The sequence below is a fragment of the mitochondrial genome of Oryctolagus cuniculus (genome assembly GCF_051225735.1).
Source record: "Oryctolagus cuniculus mitochondrion, complete genome".
Lineage (NCBI taxonomy): Eukaryota > Metazoa > Chordata > Mammalia > Lagomorpha > Leporidae > Oryctolagus > Oryctolagus cuniculus.
Genome location: NC_001913.1, coordinates 1 through 17,245, shown reverse-complemented (window position 1 = coordinate 17,245; position 17,245 = coordinate 1). Strand labels below are relative to the sequence as shown.

At 40.2% G+C, this 17,245-nt stretch overlaps 13 protein-coding genes and 24 non-coding genes across 37 annotated transcripts, besides 5 other annotated features; 9 read left to right on the top strand and 28 right to left on the bottom strand. All coding sequences in view use genetic code 2, as the record gives it.

The window, feature by feature from the left end:
• Positions 1-1,800: a D loop.
• Positions 25-636: a repeat region (repetition of a long 153bp sequence).
• Positions 799-822: a sequence feature (short repeat reorganization region).
• Positions 823-1,022: a repeat region (repetition of a short 20bp sequence).
• Positions 1,801-1,866, top strand: KEF51_t22. Its single transcript has one exon. It is a non-coding gene; the product is annotated as a tRNA-Pro (tRNA).
• KEF51_t21 lies at positions 1,867-1,932 on the bottom strand. Its single transcript has one exon. It is a non-coding gene; the product is annotated as a tRNA-Thr (tRNA).
• Positions 1,933-3,071, bottom strand: CYTB (cytochrome b; the record flags this gene model as incomplete). Its single annotated transcript has 1 exon — positions 1,933-3,071. A coding segment is annotated over exon 1 (1,139 nt), but the record flags the coding sequence as incomplete, so codon positions are not given.
• A 3-nt stretch (positions 3,072-3,074) lies between these two features.
• Positions 3,075-3,142, top strand: KEF51_t20. The gene has a single exon. It is a non-coding gene; the product is annotated as a tRNA-Glu (tRNA).
• ND6 (NADH dehydrogenase subunit 6) lies at positions 3,143-3,667 on the top strand. Its single transcript has one exon. It carries the CDS (start codon positions 3,143-3,145, stop codon positions 3,665-3,667), a length of 525 nt encoding a protein of 174 aa, NP_007560.1.
• ND5 (NADH dehydrogenase subunit 5) lies at positions 3,663-5,474 on the bottom strand. Its single transcript has one exon. It carries the CDS (start codon positions 5,472-5,474, stop codon positions 3,663-3,665), a length of 1,812 nt encoding a protein of 603 aa, NP_007559.1.
• Positions 5,475-5,544, bottom strand: KEF51_t19. Its single transcript has one exon. It is a non-coding gene; the product is annotated as a tRNA-Leu (tRNA).
• On the bottom strand, positions 5,545-5,603 carry KEF51_t18. The gene has a single exon. It is a non-coding gene; the product is annotated as a tRNA-Ser (tRNA).
• Positions 5,604-5,672, bottom strand: KEF51_t17. The gene has a single exon. It is a non-coding gene; the product is annotated as a tRNA-His (tRNA).
• On the bottom strand, positions 5,673-7,050 carry ND4 (NADH dehydrogenase subunit 4; the record flags this gene model as incomplete). The annotated part of the gene is made up of 1 exon: positions 5,673-7,050. A coding segment is annotated over exon 1 (1,378 nt), but the record flags the coding sequence as incomplete, so codon positions are not given.
• ND4L (NADH dehydrogenase subunit 4L) lies at positions 7,044-7,340 on the bottom strand. The gene has a single exon. It carries the CDS (start codon positions 7,338-7,340, stop codon positions 7,044-7,046), a length of 297 nt encoding a protein of 98 aa, NP_007557.1.
• A 1-nt stretch (position 7,341) lies between these two features.
• Positions 7,342-7,408, bottom strand: KEF51_t16. Its single transcript has one exon. It is a non-coding gene; the product is annotated as a tRNA-Arg (tRNA).
• ND3 (NADH dehydrogenase subunit 3) lies at positions 7,409-7,755 on the bottom strand (the record flags this gene model as incomplete). The annotated part of the gene is made up of 1 exon: positions 7,409-7,755. A coding segment is annotated over exon 1 (347 nt), but the record flags the coding sequence as incomplete, so codon positions are not given.
• KEF51_t15 lies at positions 7,756-7,825 on the bottom strand. The gene has a single exon. It is a non-coding gene; the product is annotated as a tRNA-Gly (tRNA).
• COX3 (cytochrome c oxidase subunit III) lies at positions 7,826-8,609 on the bottom strand (the record flags this gene model as incomplete). Its single annotated transcript has 1 exon — positions 7,826-8,609. A coding segment is annotated over exon 1 (784 nt), but the record flags the coding sequence as incomplete, so codon positions are not given.
• Positions 8,610-9,289, bottom strand: ATP6 (ATP synthase F0 subunit 6; the record flags this gene model as incomplete). Its single annotated transcript has 1 exon — positions 8,610-9,289. A coding segment is annotated over exon 1 (680 nt), but the record flags the coding sequence as incomplete, so codon positions are not given.
• On the bottom strand, positions 9,247-9,450 carry ATP8 (ATP synthase F0 subunit 8). The gene has a single exon. It carries the CDS (start codon positions 9,448-9,450, stop codon positions 9,247-9,249), a length of 204 nt encoding a protein of 67 aa, NP_007553.1.
• Position 9,451: 1 nt separating this feature from the next.
• KEF51_t14 lies at positions 9,452-9,520 on the bottom strand. The gene has a single exon. It is a non-coding gene; the product is annotated as a tRNA-Lys (tRNA).
• A 3-nt stretch (positions 9,521-9,523) lies between these two features.
• On the bottom strand, positions 9,524-10,207 carry COX2 (cytochrome c oxidase subunit II). Its single transcript has one exon. The coding sequence runs from the start codon at positions 10,205-10,207 to the stop codon at positions 9,524-9,526; it is 684 nt and encodes a 227-aa protein (NP_007552.1).
• Positions 10,208-10,276, bottom strand: KEF51_t13. The gene has a single exon. It is a non-coding gene; the product is annotated as a tRNA-Asp (tRNA).
• A 3-nt stretch (positions 10,277-10,279) lies between these two features.
• On the top strand, positions 10,280-10,348 carry KEF51_t12. Its single transcript has one exon. It is a non-coding gene; the product is annotated as a tRNA-Ser (tRNA).
• Positions 10,349-10,350: 2 nt separating this feature from the next.
• On the bottom strand, positions 10,351-11,892 carry COX1 (cytochrome c oxidase subunit I). The gene has a single exon. It carries the CDS (start codon positions 11,890-11,892, stop codon positions 10,351-10,353), a length of 1,542 nt encoding a protein of 513 aa, NP_007551.1.
• A 7-nt stretch (positions 11,893-11,899) lies between these two features.
• On the top strand, positions 11,900-11,965 carry KEF51_t11. The gene has a single exon. It is a non-coding gene; the product is annotated as a tRNA-Tyr (tRNA).
• KEF51_t10 lies at positions 11,966-12,034 on the top strand. The gene has a single exon. It is a non-coding gene; the product is annotated as a tRNA-Cys (tRNA).
• Positions 12,032-12,066: an origin of replication (origin of L-strand replication).
• Positions 12,067-12,139, top strand: KEF51_t09. Its single transcript has one exon. It is a non-coding gene; the product is annotated as a tRNA-Asn (tRNA).
• Positions 12,140-12,206, top strand: KEF51_t08. The gene has a single exon. It is a non-coding gene; the product is annotated as a tRNA-Ala (tRNA).
• A 2-nt stretch (positions 12,207-12,208) lies between these two features.
• On the bottom strand, positions 12,209-12,275 carry KEF51_t07. Its single transcript has one exon. It is a non-coding gene; the product is annotated as a tRNA-Trp (tRNA).
• A 7-nt stretch (positions 12,276-12,282) lies between these two features.
• On the bottom strand, positions 12,283-13,326 carry ND2 (NADH dehydrogenase subunit 2). The gene has a single exon. It carries the CDS (start codon positions 13,324-13,326, stop codon positions 12,283-12,285), a length of 1,044 nt encoding a protein of 347 aa, NP_007550.1.
• On the bottom strand, positions 13,327-13,395 carry KEF51_t06. The gene has a single exon. It is a non-coding gene; the product is annotated as a tRNA-Met (tRNA).
• An 8-nt stretch (positions 13,396-13,403) lies between these two features.
• Positions 13,404-13,475, top strand: KEF51_t05. The gene has a single exon. It is a non-coding gene; the product is annotated as a tRNA-Gln (tRNA).
• KEF51_t04 lies at positions 13,473-13,542 on the bottom strand. Its single transcript has one exon. It is a non-coding gene; the product is annotated as a tRNA-Ile (tRNA).
• Positions 13,543-14,497, bottom strand: ND1 (NADH dehydrogenase subunit 1; the record flags this gene model as incomplete). The annotated part of the gene is made up of 1 exon: positions 13,543-14,497. A coding segment is annotated over exon 1 (955 nt), but the record flags the coding sequence as incomplete, so codon positions are not given.
• A 2-nt stretch (positions 14,498-14,499) lies between these two features.
• KEF51_t03 lies at positions 14,500-14,574 on the bottom strand. The gene has a single exon. It is a non-coding gene; the product is annotated as a tRNA-Leu (tRNA).
• On the bottom strand, positions 14,575-16,153 carry KEF51_r01. Its single transcript has one exon. It is a non-coding gene; the product is annotated as a 16S ribosomal RNA (ribosomal RNA).
• Positions 16,154-16,219, bottom strand: KEF51_t02. The gene has a single exon. It is a non-coding gene; the product is annotated as a tRNA-Val (tRNA).
• KEF51_r02 lies at positions 16,220-17,176 on the bottom strand. The gene has a single exon. It is a non-coding gene; the product is annotated as a 12S ribosomal RNA (ribosomal RNA).
• Positions 17,177-17,245, bottom strand: KEF51_t01. Its single transcript has one exon. It is a non-coding gene; the product is annotated as a tRNA-Phe (tRNA).

The following is a 17,245-nucleotide window of genomic DNA, read 5'->3' as shown; positions in this document are numbered from 1 at the left end:
TTTAGCCTAGACTAGAGATTTCTAGTCCAAATATTATACAATTTGTATTTAATTGAGTTAAACCTGTTAAAAGGAAAAAAAGGGCTAGAGTGCTATGTCAGTATTGTAAAGGTGCGTTTTAAATTTCAAAATTTAGATGCCCTGAGCTGTCTGACTTGGGGTGGGAAAGGGGGTTTAGTCCAAATATTATACAATTTGTATTTAATTGAGTTAAACCTGTTAAAAGGAAAAAAAGGGCTAGAGTGCTATGTCAGTATTGTAAAGGTGCGTTTTAAATTTCAAAATTTAGATGCCCTGAGCTGTCTGACTTGGGGTGGGAAAGGGGGTTTAGTCCAAATATTATACAATTTGTATTTAATTGAGTTAAACCTGTTAAAAGGAAAAAAAGGGCTAGAGTGCTATGTCAGTATTGTAAAGGTGCGTTTTAAATTTCAAAATTTAGATGCCCTGAGCTGTCTGACTTGGGGTGGGAAAGGGGGTTTAGTCCAAATATTATACAATTTGTATTTAATTGAGTTAAACCTGTTAAAAGGAAAAAAAGGGCTAGAGTGCTATGTCAGTATTGTAAAGGTGCGTTTTAAATTTCAAAATTTAGATGCCCTGAGCTGTCTGACTTGGGGTGGGAAAGGGGGTTTAAATTTAGTCTAAGTAAATACTGTGCGGTGATTCTTGGTTTTTGGGGTTTGGCAGGAAATTAATATGCATAGTTTATTCATTGCCTTGGGGCAATGAATTTACTTAGTGGGGGGGTAGGGGGGGTTTGGTGGATAAATTCATCTATATAATTGGAATAGTCGTGTACGGGTGTACGGGTGTACGTGCGTGCGTACGGGTGTACGTGCGTGCGTACGGGTGTACGTGCGTGCGTACGGGTGTACGTGCGTGCGTACGGGTGTACGTGCGTGCGTACGGGTGTACGTGCGTGCGTACGGGTGTACGTGCGTGCGTACGGGTGTACGTGCGTGCGTACGGGTGTACGTGCGTGCGTACGGGTGTACGTGCGTGCGTACGGGTGTACGTGCTAAAATCTCTTTATGTCCGACAAGCATTAAAAGAATGTCCCGGCTCATAATTATGAGGATGGAGGGTCTTCATTAGGTGCTCGTCTACAATAAGTGTCCCGGGTCAGGGCCCACCGCGGCCATGTTGAGTCCAAGCATAACCCAAAAAATTAAAAATACCAAATGCATGACATCACAGTTATGTGTGAGCATGGGCTGATTAGTCATTAGTCCATCGAGATGTCTTATTTAAGAGGAACGTGTGGGCGATCTTAGGTTCATGGCCCTGAGGTAAGAACCAGATGCCAGTTATAGTTTCATATTAGAAACCCCCAAGTTTTATGGGCCCGGAGCGAGAAGAGGGATCCTTGGTGGGCGGGTTGTTGGTTTCACGGAGGATGGTAAGTTGTGAGAGGACTGGGGGAGAGGGATAGTCGTATGGGTAAGAGTTGAGTGGTGTGTGTAGATTTGATGGTCTATGTTTAATTATGGAATTGATGTCTGATGTCAAGTCAATCATTAGATTTTTGGTGAGAATATTCATGTTTGGGTCAATTTTTTTGTTGGATTATGTGTGATGTATTAAGTGGATTATGTCCAATCAAGCAGTAATGTACTAGCTTATTATTCATGGGGATGAGGAATTTATGCACGATTAAACATAGTATGTTAAATGTTGGTTATGAATTTATTGTTGTAATACATTTTAATGGGGGCGAGCATTAATGCACGAATTACATAGTGTGTTAGTAATTTGTCAGTACTGATGAAGTACTTGAGTTTTATTAAAGTAAAAGAGCAGAGGGTAGTTTAAGTAGAATATCAGCTTTGGGTGCTGATGGTGGGGCAGGAGCCTCTTCTCTGATGTCTCAGGGAGAACTATCTCCATTCCTGGCTTACAAGACCAGAGTAATATTTATACTACTGGGACCTTCATTTGAGGATTTTGTTTTCGATTAGGCTTGCGAGGGGTATAAGAATAAGGATGGTGGTGAAGTAGAGGACAGATGCTACTTGTCCAATGGTGATGAACGGGTGTTCTACTGGTTGGCCTCCGATTCATGTGAGTGTGAGAAGATCTGCGACGAGAACTCAGAATAGGACTTGACTAATGGGTCGGAATATCATGCTACGTTGTTTAGACATATGAAGGAATGGGATGAAGGCTAGAACAAGGATGGATAGGACTAGAGCTAGGACTCCTCCGAGTTTATTTGGAATAGAGCGTAGGATAGCGTAGGCAAATAGAAAGTATCATTCTGGTTTGATATGGGGAGGGGTATTAAGGGGGTTGGCAGGGGTGTAGTTGTCTGGGTCTCCTAATAGGTCTGGTGAAAATAGGACTAAAATAAGGAGGAGAAGAATGGCTACAAGGAAACCTAGGGTGTCTTTGATTGTGTAGTAGGGGTGGAAAGGGATTTTATCTGAGTTTGAAGGAATTCCTGTGGGGTTGTTGGAGCCAGTTTCATGTAGAAAGAGGAGGTGAATTAAGACTAAAGTTGCAATGATAAATGGCAAGATGAAGTGAAAAGCGAAGAATCGGGTAAGAGTGGCTTTATCAACTGAAAATCCTCCTCAGATTCATTCAACTAAGGTTGTTCCGATATATGGGATTGCTGATAGGAGGTTAGTGATTACGGTTGCTCCCCAAAATGATATTTGTCCTCATGGGAGGACATAACCCATAAATGCTGTGGCTATTACTGCGAATAGGAGGATGATGCCAATGTTTCAGGTCTCTAGGTATGTGTATGATCCATAGTAGATTCCGCGGCCTACGTGTATGTAGAGGCAAATAAAGAATATAGATGCTCCGTTAGCGTGGAGGTATCGGATAAGTCAGCCATAGTTAACATCTCGGCAAATATGGGTTACTGATGAGAATGCTGTTGTTGTGTCAGAGGTGTAGTGTATGGCTAAGAATAGGCCAGTGAAAATTTGAATTATAAGGCACAGGCCTAGTAGAGAGCCAAAGTTTCATCAGGCAGAGATGTTTGATGGAGCAGGAAGGTCAATTAGGGAGTGGTTAACAATTTTTAATAGGGGGTGGGTTTTGCGAATGTTGGTCATTAGGTTCTTATAGTTGAAAACAACGATGATTTTTCATGTCATTAGTCATGGTTCAAGTCCATGTAAGAACTATGACATACGTAGTGTTTTTATTAAGTGTAATGTTTGTGATGGGGTTTGTTGGGTTTTCTTCTAAGCCATCACCAATTTATGGAGGGCTTGGGTTGATTGTTAGTGGTGGGGTCGGGTGTGGTATTGTTTTAAGTTTCGGGGGTTCATTTTTAGGTTTAATGATGTTTTTAATTTATTTAGGGGGGATGTTGGTAGTTTTTGGGTATACTACTGCGATGGCAACTGAGGAGTATCCTGAGACTTGAGGATCGAATGTTATGATTTTGGGTATATTCGTTTTAGGGGTGTTAATAGAGGTAGGTTTGGTTGTGTATATAGTGATGAGTGATGGGGTTGAGATTGTGGTTGATTTTAAAAATATGGGGGATTGGGTGGTTTTTGAAGGGGACGAGGTAGGATTAATCCGGGAGGATTCTATAGGGGTGGCGGCGTTGTATAGTTATGGTAGTTGATTGATGGTTGTTGCGGGTTGATCTTTATTTGTTAGTATTTTTATTGTTATTGAGATTACTCGTGGGGCTAGGTTAAAATAAATAGTACTAAGAGTAAAGAGATTAAGAAAGATAGGAAGTAGAGTTTAATGAGGCCTTTTTGTGAGGATACGGAGGTTGATGCGAAAATTTGAATGTCTGAGATATTTTTCGGGATCGCTTTTTCAGTTCAGGTCATATCTAGGAGTAATGTGGCTATGTTTTGGCTAGCTGAAAGGTTTAGATAGGGTAGAATACGATGAATTGTCATTGGAAAGAACCCTAGTATGTTTGAGAAGTTAAAGTACGGAGATTGTGTAGTTATTTTTAGACTAAGGCTGAGTTGGTTAAGTTCTATTGCAATAGTAAAGCCTATAATGGTAACAAATAGAGCAGTTATTTTTATATATAGGGGTATAGTTATTTGAGGGACATTGTTTGGTGTAATAAGGTTGGAAATTAAGAATCCTGCAAAAATGCTTCCTAGTGCAAGGCGTTTAATAGAGTTAATGAGTAGAGGGTTATTTTCGTTAATAACAATAAGGGCTGGGTAACGGGGTTGACCCAGGAGGGCGAAGAAGATAATTCGAGTGCTATAGACAGCTGTTAGGGATGTGGCAATAAGAGTGATGATAAGGGCTCAGGCGTTGGTATTAGACGTGTTTGCTGATTCAATAATTAGATCTTTTGAGTAAAAGCCTGTTAGGAATGGTATACCTGTGAGGGCCAGACTACCAATAGTGAGGGCTGAGGCTGTGAAGGGTATAGTCTTATATAGGCCGCCTATCTTTCGGATATCCTGTTCATCATTGAGGCTGTGAATAATTGAGCCGGAGCAGAGAAAGAGCATAGCTTTGAAGAAGGCGTGGGTGCAGATGTGGAGAAATGCCAGGTGTGGTTGGTTAATTCCGATTGTGACCATTATTAGTCCGAGTTGACTTGATGTGGAAAAGGCTACAATTTTTTTGATGTCGTTTTGTGTGAGGGCACATAGGGCTGTGAATAAGGTAGTGATTGCGCCTAGGCATAGGATTAATGTTTGGGCAGTTTTGTTATTTTCTAGCAAGGGGTAGAAGCGGATTAGGAGGAAAACTCCAGCTACTACTATTGTGCTAGAATGAAGTAGGGCTGATACGGGCGTCGGGCCTTCTATAGCTGATGGGAGTCATGGGTGTAGACCAAATTGTGCGGATTTGCCCGTGGCGGCAAGAATTAATCCTATCAGTGGGAGGATGGTAATGTTATTGTCTAAAATAAAGATTTGTTGGAGTTCTCATGTGTTGAGGTTAATAGCAAATCAGGCTAAGGCTATAATAAAGCCAATATCTCCAATGCGGTTGTATAAGATTGCTTGTAAGGCTGCAGTATTGGCATCTGTTCGCCCGTGTCATCAGCCGATGAGGAGAAATGATATGATTCCCACTCCCTCCCATCCAATAAATAGCTGAAATATATTATTAGCGGTGACTAAAATTAGTATAGTAATAAGAAATATGAGTAGGTATTTAAAGAATTGGTTGATTTTAGGGTCTGAGTGTATATATCATATGGAAAATTCTATGATAGACCATGTAACAAATAGTGCAATTGGGGTGAATAGTATAGAGAAGTAATCTAATTTAAAGCTGGTTGTTAATTTTAAGGTGTGAATTGTTATTCAGTGTCAGTTGGATACTATTATTTCTTGACTAGTAGCGATGAAAATTAATGTTGGAATGAGACTGATAGTGAATGCATAAGATACTGAAGTTTTTACGTAGTGAGGGTAGTTAGGACTATTAAAAATGTTAGTGAAAGAGGCCACAATAGGGAGGACTAAAATAATAATTGATACAGCTACAGAGGTGGAGAATAAGTTAATTACTTTTATTTGGAGTTGCACCAATTTTTTGGTTCCTAAGACCAACGGATTACTTCTATCCTTTAAAAGTTGAGAAAGCCATGGGGTTAGACATGGGAGCATGAATTAGCAGTTCTTGCAGACATTCTCGGTAGATAAGGAGGTGCAGTCTCCTATTATTAGACTCACAATCTAATGTTTTTGTTAAACTATATTTACAGAATATTAGGCCTAAGATGATTTTTGGGCTAATTGATAGTAGAAGAAGTGGGGCTAGGTGAAGTACTATAAGAGTATTTTCTCGGGTGAATGTAGGGGAAATGTTGTTTGTGTGATACGTGAATTTGCCTCGTTGGGTGGTTGATAGTATATAGAGGGAGTAGAGGGCCGTGATTAGGACGTTAGTCCCTATCAGGATGATTGTGAGGTTAGATCATGAGAAGGAGGCCATAATGATAAGAAGTTCCCCTAGCAGATTAATAGTTGGAGGTAGGGCCAGGTTGGTAAGGCTAGCAACTAGTCATCATGCTGCTATTAGTGGAAGAATAGTCTGTAGGCCTCGGGCTAGTAGTATGGTTCGGCTGTGAATGCGCTCGTAGTTGGAATTGGCTAGGCAGAATAATAATGAGGAAGTAAGGCCATGTGCGATTATTAGAGCGGTGGCGCCTATAAAGCTTCATGGTGTTTGAATAAGGATGGCTACGATTACTAGGGCTATGTGGCTCACTGATGAATAAGCAATGAGTGATTTGAGGTCTGTTTGCCGGAGACAGATAGAGCTGGTTATAATTATGCCTCAGAGGGAGAGTATGAGGAATGGGTAGGCTATATAGTCTGTAATAGGGCTGAGTAGGATGGTAATGCGTATTATTCCGTAGCCGCCTAGTTTAAGTAGAATAGCTGCCAGGACTATTGAGCCAGCGATGGGGGCTTCAACGTGAGCTTTTGGTAATCACAGGTGAAGCCCATATAAGGGTATTTTGACTAAAAATGCTATTATGCATGCTAGTCATATCAGTGAGTTTGATCACGATGTTGTAATGGATTTATTTATAAGTTGAAGTAGGAGGAAGTTTAGAGATCCTATAGAGTTCTGTAAATAAATTAAAGCCACTAGAAGGGGGAGGGATCCTATGAGGGTATAAAATAGGAAGTAGGTTCCTGCGTTGAGTCGCTCTGTTTGATTACCTCATCGTGTAATAATGATAAGAGTGGGAATCAGTGTGGCTTCAAATAGAATATAAAACAGGATAAATTCTGTGGCTGAAAATGTTATTACTAGGAATACTTGTAAGGAAATTAAAAGAGAAATATAAATTTTTTTACGGGTTAAGGTTTCTTTGTCTAAGTGATGTTGGCTTGCTAAGATTATGAGTGGAAGAAGTCAGGTCGTTAACATCAGGAGAGGAGTGGATAAGGCATCTGAAAAAAATGTGGTTGAGAAGTTTAGGTTGGTGTCACTTGGCTGATTAAGTAGAGAGAGGGTAGTTAGGCTAATTAATAGGCTGTAAACTGTTGCGTTAATTCAAATTATATGGGGTTTTGATCACCATACGGTTGGAATAAGTATGATTGTGGGGATAATCGTTTTTAGCATTGTAGAAGATTTAGGTTTTGTACATAGTCTATTCCATAAGTGTTGGAGACTATAACTAGAAGAGCTAGTCCAACTGCTGCTTCACAGGCTGCGAATACTAGTAGGATGATTGGAAATATAAATGATAGTGTGAAGTGGGTATTAAGGGCTGTTAATGTAATTAGAACAAATAGTGAGAGTATTATGCCTTCTAGGCATAGAAGGGATGATATTAGATGGGATCGATAGACTAGTATGCCTAGAAGAGCTAGGATAAATGCTAGGAAGATATTAATATAGATTGAAGGCATTTTGATAATTATGGTCTTACCATAGTCTAATGAGTCGAAATCATTTATTTTAACTAAACTAATTATCATATTCAACTCATTCTAGTCCTTTTTGGATTCATTCGTAGGCTAATCCAAGGGCTAAGATTGAGATTAACATAAGTGCTATGATGAGGACTAGGTTTAAATTATTAAATTGTGCGGCTCATGGGAGTGGGAGGAGGAGAGCAATTTCTAGGTCAAAAAGTAAAAATGTAATGGCTACTAGAAAAAATTTTATAGAGAAAGGGAGTCGTGCTGATCCTATGGGATCGAATCCGCATTCATAAGGGCTTGATTTTTCTGAATAGATATTTAATTGAGGGAGTCAGAATGCAATTGTAACTAGGACTAAGGAAATGGTGGTGTTAATTAATAGAACTAGTATCAGGTTTATTACTCTTTTTTGGGTTGGAGCCAAAACTAACTGATTGGAAGTCAGCTGTACTAGTTGATACTAAAAGAGTATGACCCTCATCAATAGATTGATACATATAGGAATAGTCAGACTACATCTACAAAGTGTCAGTATCATGCGGCTGCTTCAAAACCAAAGTGGTGGTTCGATGTAAAGTGAAAGTTAAATTGTCGTAGAAGGCAGACCGTAAGAAAAGTGGACCCAATGATGACGTGAAGACCGTGAAATCCTGTGGCTATGAAGAATGTTGATCCGTAGACTCCATCTGAAATAGTAAAAGATGTTTCGTAATACTCCGATGCTTGAAGTAGGGTAAAATAGATACCTAGGAGAATGGTAATGGCTAGAGCTTGCTGTATGTTTTTGCGATTGCCTTCTATTAAACTGTGGTGGGCCCAGGTGATTGAGACTCCTGAAGCCAGGAGGACTGAAGTGTTTAGTAGCGGCACTTCAAGGGGATTAAGGGGGTTGATGCCTGTTGGAGGTCAGCATCCTCCTAGTTCTGGGGTAGGAGCTAGGCTTGAGTGGTAGAAGGCTCAGAAGAAGCCCGCGAAAAAGAATACTTCTGAGATGATAAAGAGAATTATGCCATATCGTAGACCTTTTTGTACAATAGGAGTATGGTGGCCTTGGAATGTACCTTCTCGTACAATGTCTCGTCATCATTGGTATATGGTGAGAGTGTTGGTTACTAAGCCGATTAATAGAAGTGAGGGGGAGTTAAAATGAAATCATATGGCTAGGCCTGATGTCATAAGAAGGGCAGATAGGGCTCCGGTGAGTGGTCAGGGGCTTGGGTTGACTATATGGTAAGCGTGAGTTTGGTGTGTCATTAGGTATTGTCATGTAGGTATAGGCTTACAAGGAGAGTAAAGACGTAAGCTTGGATCAAGGCTACGGCGAATTCTAGAATTGTTAGTAGAATAAGGATAATAAAGGTAATTAGGGCTGTTGTTGGACTAATTGAGACTAAAGCTAGTGCAGCGCCTCCAATAAGATGTATGAGAAGGTGGCCTGCTGTGATATTGGCTGTAAGCCGTACGGCTAGGGCTATAGGTTGAATGAAGAGACTAATAGTTTCAATAACAATTAGCATAGGAATAAGAGGAATAGGGGTTCCTTGTGGGAGGAAATGGGCTAGTGACGCCTTAGTTTTGTATCGAAACCCGGTGATTACGGCTCCTGCTCATAGGGGGATTGCTATCCCTAAATTTATTGATAATTGAGTTGTTGGTGTGAATGAGTGAGGCAGGAGGCCTAGGAGGTTGGTTGAGCCAATAAATATGATTAGGGAAATTAGTATTAGAGATCAGGTTCGTCCTTTGGGGGAATGTATTAATATTATTTGCTTTAAGATAAGTTGGGCTAATCATTGTTGGGTTGAGACTAGTCGGTTGTTAATTAGTCGGCTAGGGGAGGGAAATAGTAAAGTTGGGAATATGATAATTAAGGCTACAATAGGGAGCCCTATTAGTGTTGGGGTAGCGAAAGAGGAGAATAAATTTTCGTTCATTTTGTTTCTCATGGGCAAGGGAATGAAGTAGACTCAAGTGCTTTTAGTACTGGGTTCATAGGGTATGTGTATTTGTGGAATTTGAGTTGTATTAGGATAAATAGTGAAAGAATTATGGCGACAATGGTAGTAAATCATGTGGATGTGTCAAGTTGTGGCATTTCACTATGGAGAGACTATTTAACTCTCACTCTCTAGCTTAAAAGGCTAGCGCTGTTTAGCTTCATAGCGAGTCTAAATCATAGATAGGGATCAGTTTTCGAAGTGTTTAAGTGGAACTATTTCGAGGACAATAGGTATAAAGCTATGGTTTGAGCCACAAATTTCTGAGCACTGACCATAGAAAAGTCCTGGTCGAGTTGAGATAAGTGTGGCTTGATTTAAGCGTCCGGGAATGGCATCTGTTTTTAGTCCTAGTGATGGTACGGCTCATGAGTGAAGTACGTCTTCCGAGGAGATTAGCATGCGGATTGGGAGTTCTATGGGAAGTACAACTCGATTGTCAACTTCTAGTAGTCGTAGGTCACCTGGATTCAGGTCTGATGTTGGGATCATGTAAGAATCAAAATTTAAATCCTCATAGTCTGTGTACTCATAGCTTCAATATCATTGGTGGCCTATCGTTTTTACTGTTAAAGAGGGGTTGTTGATTTCATCTATTATATATAGGATTCGTAGGGAGGGCAGCGCAATTAAAATAAGAATAATGGCTGGGAGGATGGTTCAGATTGTCTCTACCTCCTGAGCATCCATTGTGCTTGTGTGAGTGAGCTTTGTAGTTAATATAAGAGAAATAATATAAAGGACTAGGGAGCTGATTAGAAAGACGATTATGAGAGTGTGGTCATGAAAGTGAAGTAATTCTTCTATAATAGGGGATGAGGCATCCTGAAAGCCCAGTTGGAAGGGGTACGCCATAAAGATATATAGGAGTTGAACCTATAAATTAACTTCGACAAAGTTATGTAATGGTTTTACTAATATCTTATCAAGAAAGTCATAGTGGCTATGGGGCTGGCTTGAAACCAGTTTTAGGAGGTTCGATTCCTTCCTTTCTTGTACTAAGCTTTTACGAAAGCGGGTTCTTCAAATGTATGGTATGGGGGAGGGCATCCATGAAGTCATTCTAGGTTTGTGGTTGTTAGTTCAATAGTCTCTACTTCTCGTTTTGAGGCGAAGGCTTCTCAGATTATAAAAATTATTACTATTACGGCAGTTAGGGAAATGAATGAGCCTATTGATGAAACAGTATTTCATATTGTATAGGCGTCCGGGTAGTCTGAGTACCGTCGGGGTATACCTGAGAGGCCAAGGAAATGTTGAGGGAAGAAAGTTAAGTTGACTCCTACAAATATCACAGTGAAGTGAATTTTAGCTCAGGTTGGGTCAAGGGTATAGCCTGAGAATAGGGGGAATCAATGGGCAAATCCTCCTATAATAGCAAATACAGCCCCCATAGATAGGACATAGTGGAAGTGAGCTACTACATAGTAGGTGTCATGTAGTACGATGTCTAAAGAGGAGTTGGCTAGCACAATTCCTGTAAGACCGCCTACTGTAAATAGGAAAATAAAGCCTAGAGCTCAGAGCATAGCGGGGGATCATTTGATGTTGCCGCCATGCAGTGTTGCTAGCCAGCTAAATACTTTGACTCCAGTAGGGATAGCGATGATTATGGTAGCTGATGTAAAGTAGGCTCGTGTGTCTACATCTATTCCTACTGTAAATATATGATGGGCCCATACGATAAATCCAAGGAAACCAATTGATATTATAGCTCATACTATTCCTATATAGCCAAATGGCTCTTTTTTCCCGGAATAGTATGTCACAATGTGCGAAATTATTCCAAATCCTGGAAGAATAAGAATATATACTTCGGGGTGCCCGAAAAATCAGAATAGGTGTTGGTAGAGGATAGGGTCTCCTCCTCCTGCAGGATCAAAGAAGGTTGTATTTAAGTTTCGGTCTGTTAAAAGCATTGTAATGCCAGCAGCTAGGACTGGTAAAGAGAGAAGAAGAAGTACGGCTGTGATTAGAACAGATCATACGAATAAGGGGGTTTGATATTGAGATATTGCAGGGGCTTTCATATTAATAATAGTTGTAATAAAGTTAATAGCCCCTAAAATAGATGATACTCCAGCTAAGTGAAGGGAGAAAATAGTAAGATCCACTGAGGCTCCAGCATGTGCAAGATTACCGGCTAGAGGTGGATAAACAGTTCAGCCAGTCCCCGCCCCAGCTTCTACTATTGAGGAGGCTAGTAGAAGAAGGAATGAAGGGGGGAGAAGTCAGAAGCTCATATTATTTATTCGGGGGAAGGCTATGTCAGGAGCCCCAATTATCAGGGGGACAAGCCAGTTCCCGAAGCCTCCAATTATAATAGGCATGACTATAAAGAAGATTATTACAAAGGCATGTGCGGTGACGATTACATTATAGATTTGATCATCCCCGAGTAGAGTCCCTGGCTGACCTAATTCTGCTCGAATTAGCAGGCTGAGGGCTGTTCCCACCATCCCAGCTCAAGCTCCAAATAGGAGATAAAGAGTGCCGATGTCTTTGTGGTTGGTAGAGAAAAGTCAACGATTGACGAACATAAGTAAGGGTAAAATGGCCGAGTAGGTATTAGACTGTAAATCTAAAGACAGAGGTTAAGCCCTCTTTTTACCAAGCCCTGAGGTGGGTACTAACATATTGAATTGCAAATTCAAAGAAGCAGCTTCAACTCTGCCGGGGCTTCTCCCGCCTTTTTTTTCTTACGGCGGGAGAAGTAGGTTGAAGCCAGTTGACTAGGGTATTTAGCTGTTAACTAAAGCTTCGTGGGGTTGGAGCCCACCAATCTAGGAGGATTTAGCTTAATTAAAGCACCTGGTTTGCACTCAGGAGATGTAAAGTTAATTTGCAGTCCTTAAGCAGGGGTTAAGTATGATCTACTTGCTTAGAGCTTTGAAGGCTCTTGGTCTGTGTAACCTAAACTCCTTTAAAGCTTAATTTAATACTGAGAGTGCTGGTGTGAGGGGGAGGAGTATAGTTGATAAAATAATTAGTGGAGTGATGAGGGGTATGCGTTTTGTTGATTCAAATTGTCATTTTATTTTTAGATTGTTGGTGGTAGGGAATATAGTTAGTGAGGAAGAATAGATAAGGCGTATATAAAAATATAGATTTAGGAGGGCAAGCATGGCTATAGCGGTGGGTAAAATGATATTGCCATTTTTTGTTAATTCCTGGATGATAATTCATTTAGGGATAAAACCTGTGAGTGGGGGCAGGCCTCCTAGGGATATTAGGGTGATTAGGATAGTAGATACTATTAGTGGATTTTTGTTTCACATCTGTGATAGTGATAGAGTGGTCGTACTTGAGTGCTGTATGAATATTATGAATATAGGGATTGTCATGAGAATATAGATAATTAGGTTTAGGACTATAGTATTTGGGTTAAATGTGATGATAGCTGCTATTCATCCTATGTGGGCGATTGAAGAGTATGCTAGGATTTTTCGTAGTTGGGTTTGGTTTAGTCCACCTCAACCGCCAACTATAATTGATAGAATGGCTACTGATATTATTATAGTTGGATTAATTGATGGGGAGATTTGGTAAAGGATGGATAGGGGGGCTAATTTTTGTCACGTGAGAAGGATTAATCCTGATTTTAGGGGAACTCCTTGGGTGACCTCTGGTACTCAGAAGTGGAAGGGGGCTATTCCTAGTTTAATGATTAGTGCCAGTGTAATTAGGACTGGAGTAAGTTGATTCTGTGGATTAATTAGGGTTCATTGTCCGGAGTCAAGGATATTAAGTGTAATAGCTATTATTAAGATTATAGATGCTGTGGCTTGTGTTAGAAAATACTTGGTTGCAGCTTCTGTTGATCGTGGGGTGGCTTTGTTGATTAGAATAGGGATAATTGCTAGTATGTTTATTTCTAATCCGATTCATATAGTTAGTCAGTGGGAGCTAAATACTGTGATTATCGTGCCTATAAATAGAGTAAATATGATAATAATAAGAGTTAGGGGGTTAATTAGTACGGGAAGGATATAAACCAACATTTTCGGGGTATGGGCCCGATAGCTTATTTAGCTGACCTTACTTAGTGGTTTAGAGCTTGGTGTACATGGTAGCACGAAGAATTTTGAGTTCTTGAGAGTGGGTTCAAGTCCTATAGCTCTAGAAATAAGAGGGCTAAGATCCTCTATTATTTACTCTATCAAAGTAACTCTTTTATCAGACATATTTCTATATCTGAGGAGGGATACTTGAAAGTATGATAGGCATTGAGATATGTCATATGCACAGGGCTAATGTGAGGGGTAGAAAACTTTTTCACAAGAGGTGTATTAGCTGGTCATAGCGAAATCGGGGATAGGATGCTCGAATCCATAGAAATGTTATTGTGAGTAGGAGGGTCTTGGTGGCAAAGTTGACTGTAAATATTTCTGGGTTAGTGTGGCTGTGAAATGAGCCTAGGAATAGGATGGCTGTAAGGGCATTTATAAGGATAATATTAGTATATTCAGCTAAAAAGAAAAGAGCAAAGGGGCCTCCTGCGTACTCCACATTGAAGCCGGAGACGAGCTCTGATTCACCTTCGGTTAAGTCAAATGGAGCCCGGTTGGTTTCTGCTAGGGTCGAGATAAATCATATTATGGCAAGTGGTCATGCTGGTAGTAGGATTCATATATATTCTTGTGTTGTGATTAGGGATGATAATGTAAATGAGCCATTTATTAGGAGGATGCATAGGAGGATAATTGCAAGTGTGACTTCGTAAGAAATGGTTTGTGCGACTGCTCGGAGAGCACCAAATAGGGCATATTTTGAGTTGGATGCTCATCCTGATCATAGGATTGAGTAAACGGCTAAGCTGGAGGTTGCTAGGATGAATAGAATGCCTATATTTAGGTTGACTAGTGGGTAAGGTATGGGGATAGGAAGTCACATTGATAGTGCGAGAGTTAGAGCTAGGGTTGGGGCGATAATAAAGAGTAGCGGAGAGGATGTTAGGGGTCGTAGGGGTTCTTTAGTGAATAGCTTAATAGCGTCTGCGATTGGTTGGAGGAGGCCATAGGGTCCTACAATGTTTGGGCCTTTACGTAGTTGTATGTACCCTAAGATTTTTCGTTCGACTAAGGTGAGGAATGCTATGGCTAAAAGTACAGGTAGGATTAAAAGGAGTGTATTAATTAGGAACATATTGTTAAGGAGAGGAGTTGAACCTCTGGTTATAAAGTTTTAAGTTTTACGCAATTACCGGGCTCTGCCACCTTAACTAGCTCTGGTCTAGGGCTCTATGTTGGGTAAGTGTACTAGATTAAGATTATTTCATCTTTTGGACTTAGAGCTCTGTGGTGCAGTAGGCTCTATTTCTCTTGTCCTTTCGTACTGGGAGAAATACTTAATAGATAGAAACCGACCTGGATTTCTCCGGTCTGAACTCAGATCACGTAGGACTTTAATCGTTGAACAAACGAACCTTTAATAGCGGCTACACCATTGGGATGTCCTGATCCAACATCGAGGTCGTAAACCCTATTGTCGATAGGGACTCTAAAATAGGATTGCGCTGTTATCCCTAGGGTAACTTGTTCCGTTGATCAAATTATTTGGGTCAATTTATGATTATAATTGCTTTGACTTGTTGGGTCTAGGCTAAAATCATTCGGAGGTTGATTTATACTCCGAGGTCACCCCAACCAAAATTTTTAACCCAGGGATTTCCTTGGTTAGGCTCATTGTAGAGTAGAATAAAGGAAGTGTTGGGTTAAATAATTAAAGCTCCATAGGGTCTTCTCGTCTTATTATTTTATCCCCGCCTCTTCACGGGGAGGTCAATTTCACTGATTGGAAGAAAGAGACAGTTTAACCCTCGTGTTGCCATTCATGCTAGTCCCCAATTAAGGAACAAGTGATTATGCTACCTTTGCACGGTCAGGATACCGCGGCCGTTGAACGTACGTCACTGGGCAGGCAGTGCCTCTAATACTAGTAATGCTAGAGGTGATGTTTTTGGTAAACAGGCGGGGTTAGGGTTTGCCGAGTTCCTTTTTCTTCTTTTAATCTTTCCTATATAGCACTCCTGTGTTGGGTTAACAGTGAAAGTTAATAGATTATTAATTTGTGGATTATTTCTATTGGGGCTGTTAACTATCAGTGGGCATCCGATCTGATATAAGCTTGTGCAAGGAGAATAGTATTCTTGTTACTTATATTAGCATTATTTCTTCTATAGATTTATAGATTAGTCCAGTTAGGGTTTATAAGAGTTCGTTTTAAAATATTCTTATTAAGTTGGTTTTTAGTTGTTGAGCTTTAACGCTTTCTTAATTGATGGCTGCTTTTAAGCCAACTATGGATTGAAAAATAACTTACTCTTTATAAAAGGCTGTATCCTATATCTAAAGAGCTGTCCCTCTTTAGAGTAACATTTAAATTTTCATTAGGGTTTTATGTCCTTTAGGAAAATTTAAAGTTGAACTAAAATTCTATTCTGGACAACCAGCTATCACCAGGCTCGGTTGGCTTTTCACCTCTATTTACAAGTCTTCCCACCATTTTGCCACATGGACGGGTTCGTTCTTTCAACTGCTCATAAATAGCTCGTCTGGTTTCGGGGTTCTTAACTAAAATTCTTTTTGCTAAGGATTTTCTAGCTAATTCATTATGCAAAAGGTAAGAGAAGTAATCTCTGCTTTTTTGTGCTATTAACTAATCTTTCATCTTTCCCTTACGGTACTTTCTCTATAGCGCCTGGATATAAATTTCTATCTCCTATACTTTTAATATGGGGTGAATGGTTTAGTTTAGCTAATTACTCTGGTTCAGTGTTAGTTTCATAGGGCTAGTGTTGGCTCAGAGTGGTCAGTAAATGAAATCTCTTGGGTGTAAGCCAAGTGCTTTAAGTTAAGCTACGCTCTGAAATGTCCAAGCACACTTTCCAGTATGCTTACCTTGTTACGACTTATCTCCTCTTATGCTTGTCTATTTATGTAATTAGGTATAAGTAAATATTTGTCACTTGAGGAGGGTGACGGGCGGTGTGTGCGTGCTTCATGGCCTTGTTCAATTAAGCACTCTATTCTTAATTTACTACTAAATCCTCCTTTGGCCCTTAGAGTTTCATAAGGGCTTTCGTATATTCTGAAGTAGAAAATGTAGCCCATTGCTCTCCACTCTATGGGCTACACCTTGACCTAACGTTTTTACGGTGGTAATTGAGCTTACTTTTGCTCCTTTTTAGGGTTCGCTGAAGATGGCGGTATATAGGCTGAGTTGGCAAAGAGTGGTAGGGTTTATCGGGGTTTATCGATTACGGAACAGGCTCCTCTAGGTGGGTATAAAGCACCGCCAAGTCCTTTGAGTTTTAAGCTTTGGCTTGTAGTTCTCTGGCGAATAATTTTGTTATGAAATTATCAAAGTTTAGGGCTAAGCATAGTGGGGTATCTAATCCCAGTTTGGGCCTTAGCTATCGTGAGTTCGAAGAGTATAAAATCACTTTCGTTGTTTATTTTTGTTTGCAACTATTACTTTCTACAGCTTAGTTGTTATTTGATTTTATTTTGTTGTTTATTCTAATCACGCTTTACGCCGGATATTTATTAATTTGGGTTAATCGTATGACCGCGGTGGCTGGCACGAGATTTACCAACCCTAAAGTAGCATAACTTAGTCAAACTTACGTTCATTGCTAAATATTTATCACTGCTGTATCCCTTGGGGGTGTGGTTAAGCAAGGCATCTTGAGCTACTGATTAGTGTGCTTAATGTCCGCTCCTCTTGATCTAGTTTGATGTTAAGGGCATTCTCACTGGCGTGAGGAGTCTTGCATGTGTAAGGTTGCTACAAAACAATAAAAAGGCCAGGACCAAACCTTTATGTTTATGGAGCCGGGAAGGCTCATCTAAGCATTTTCAGTGCTTTGCTTTGTTGTTAAGCTACATTAAC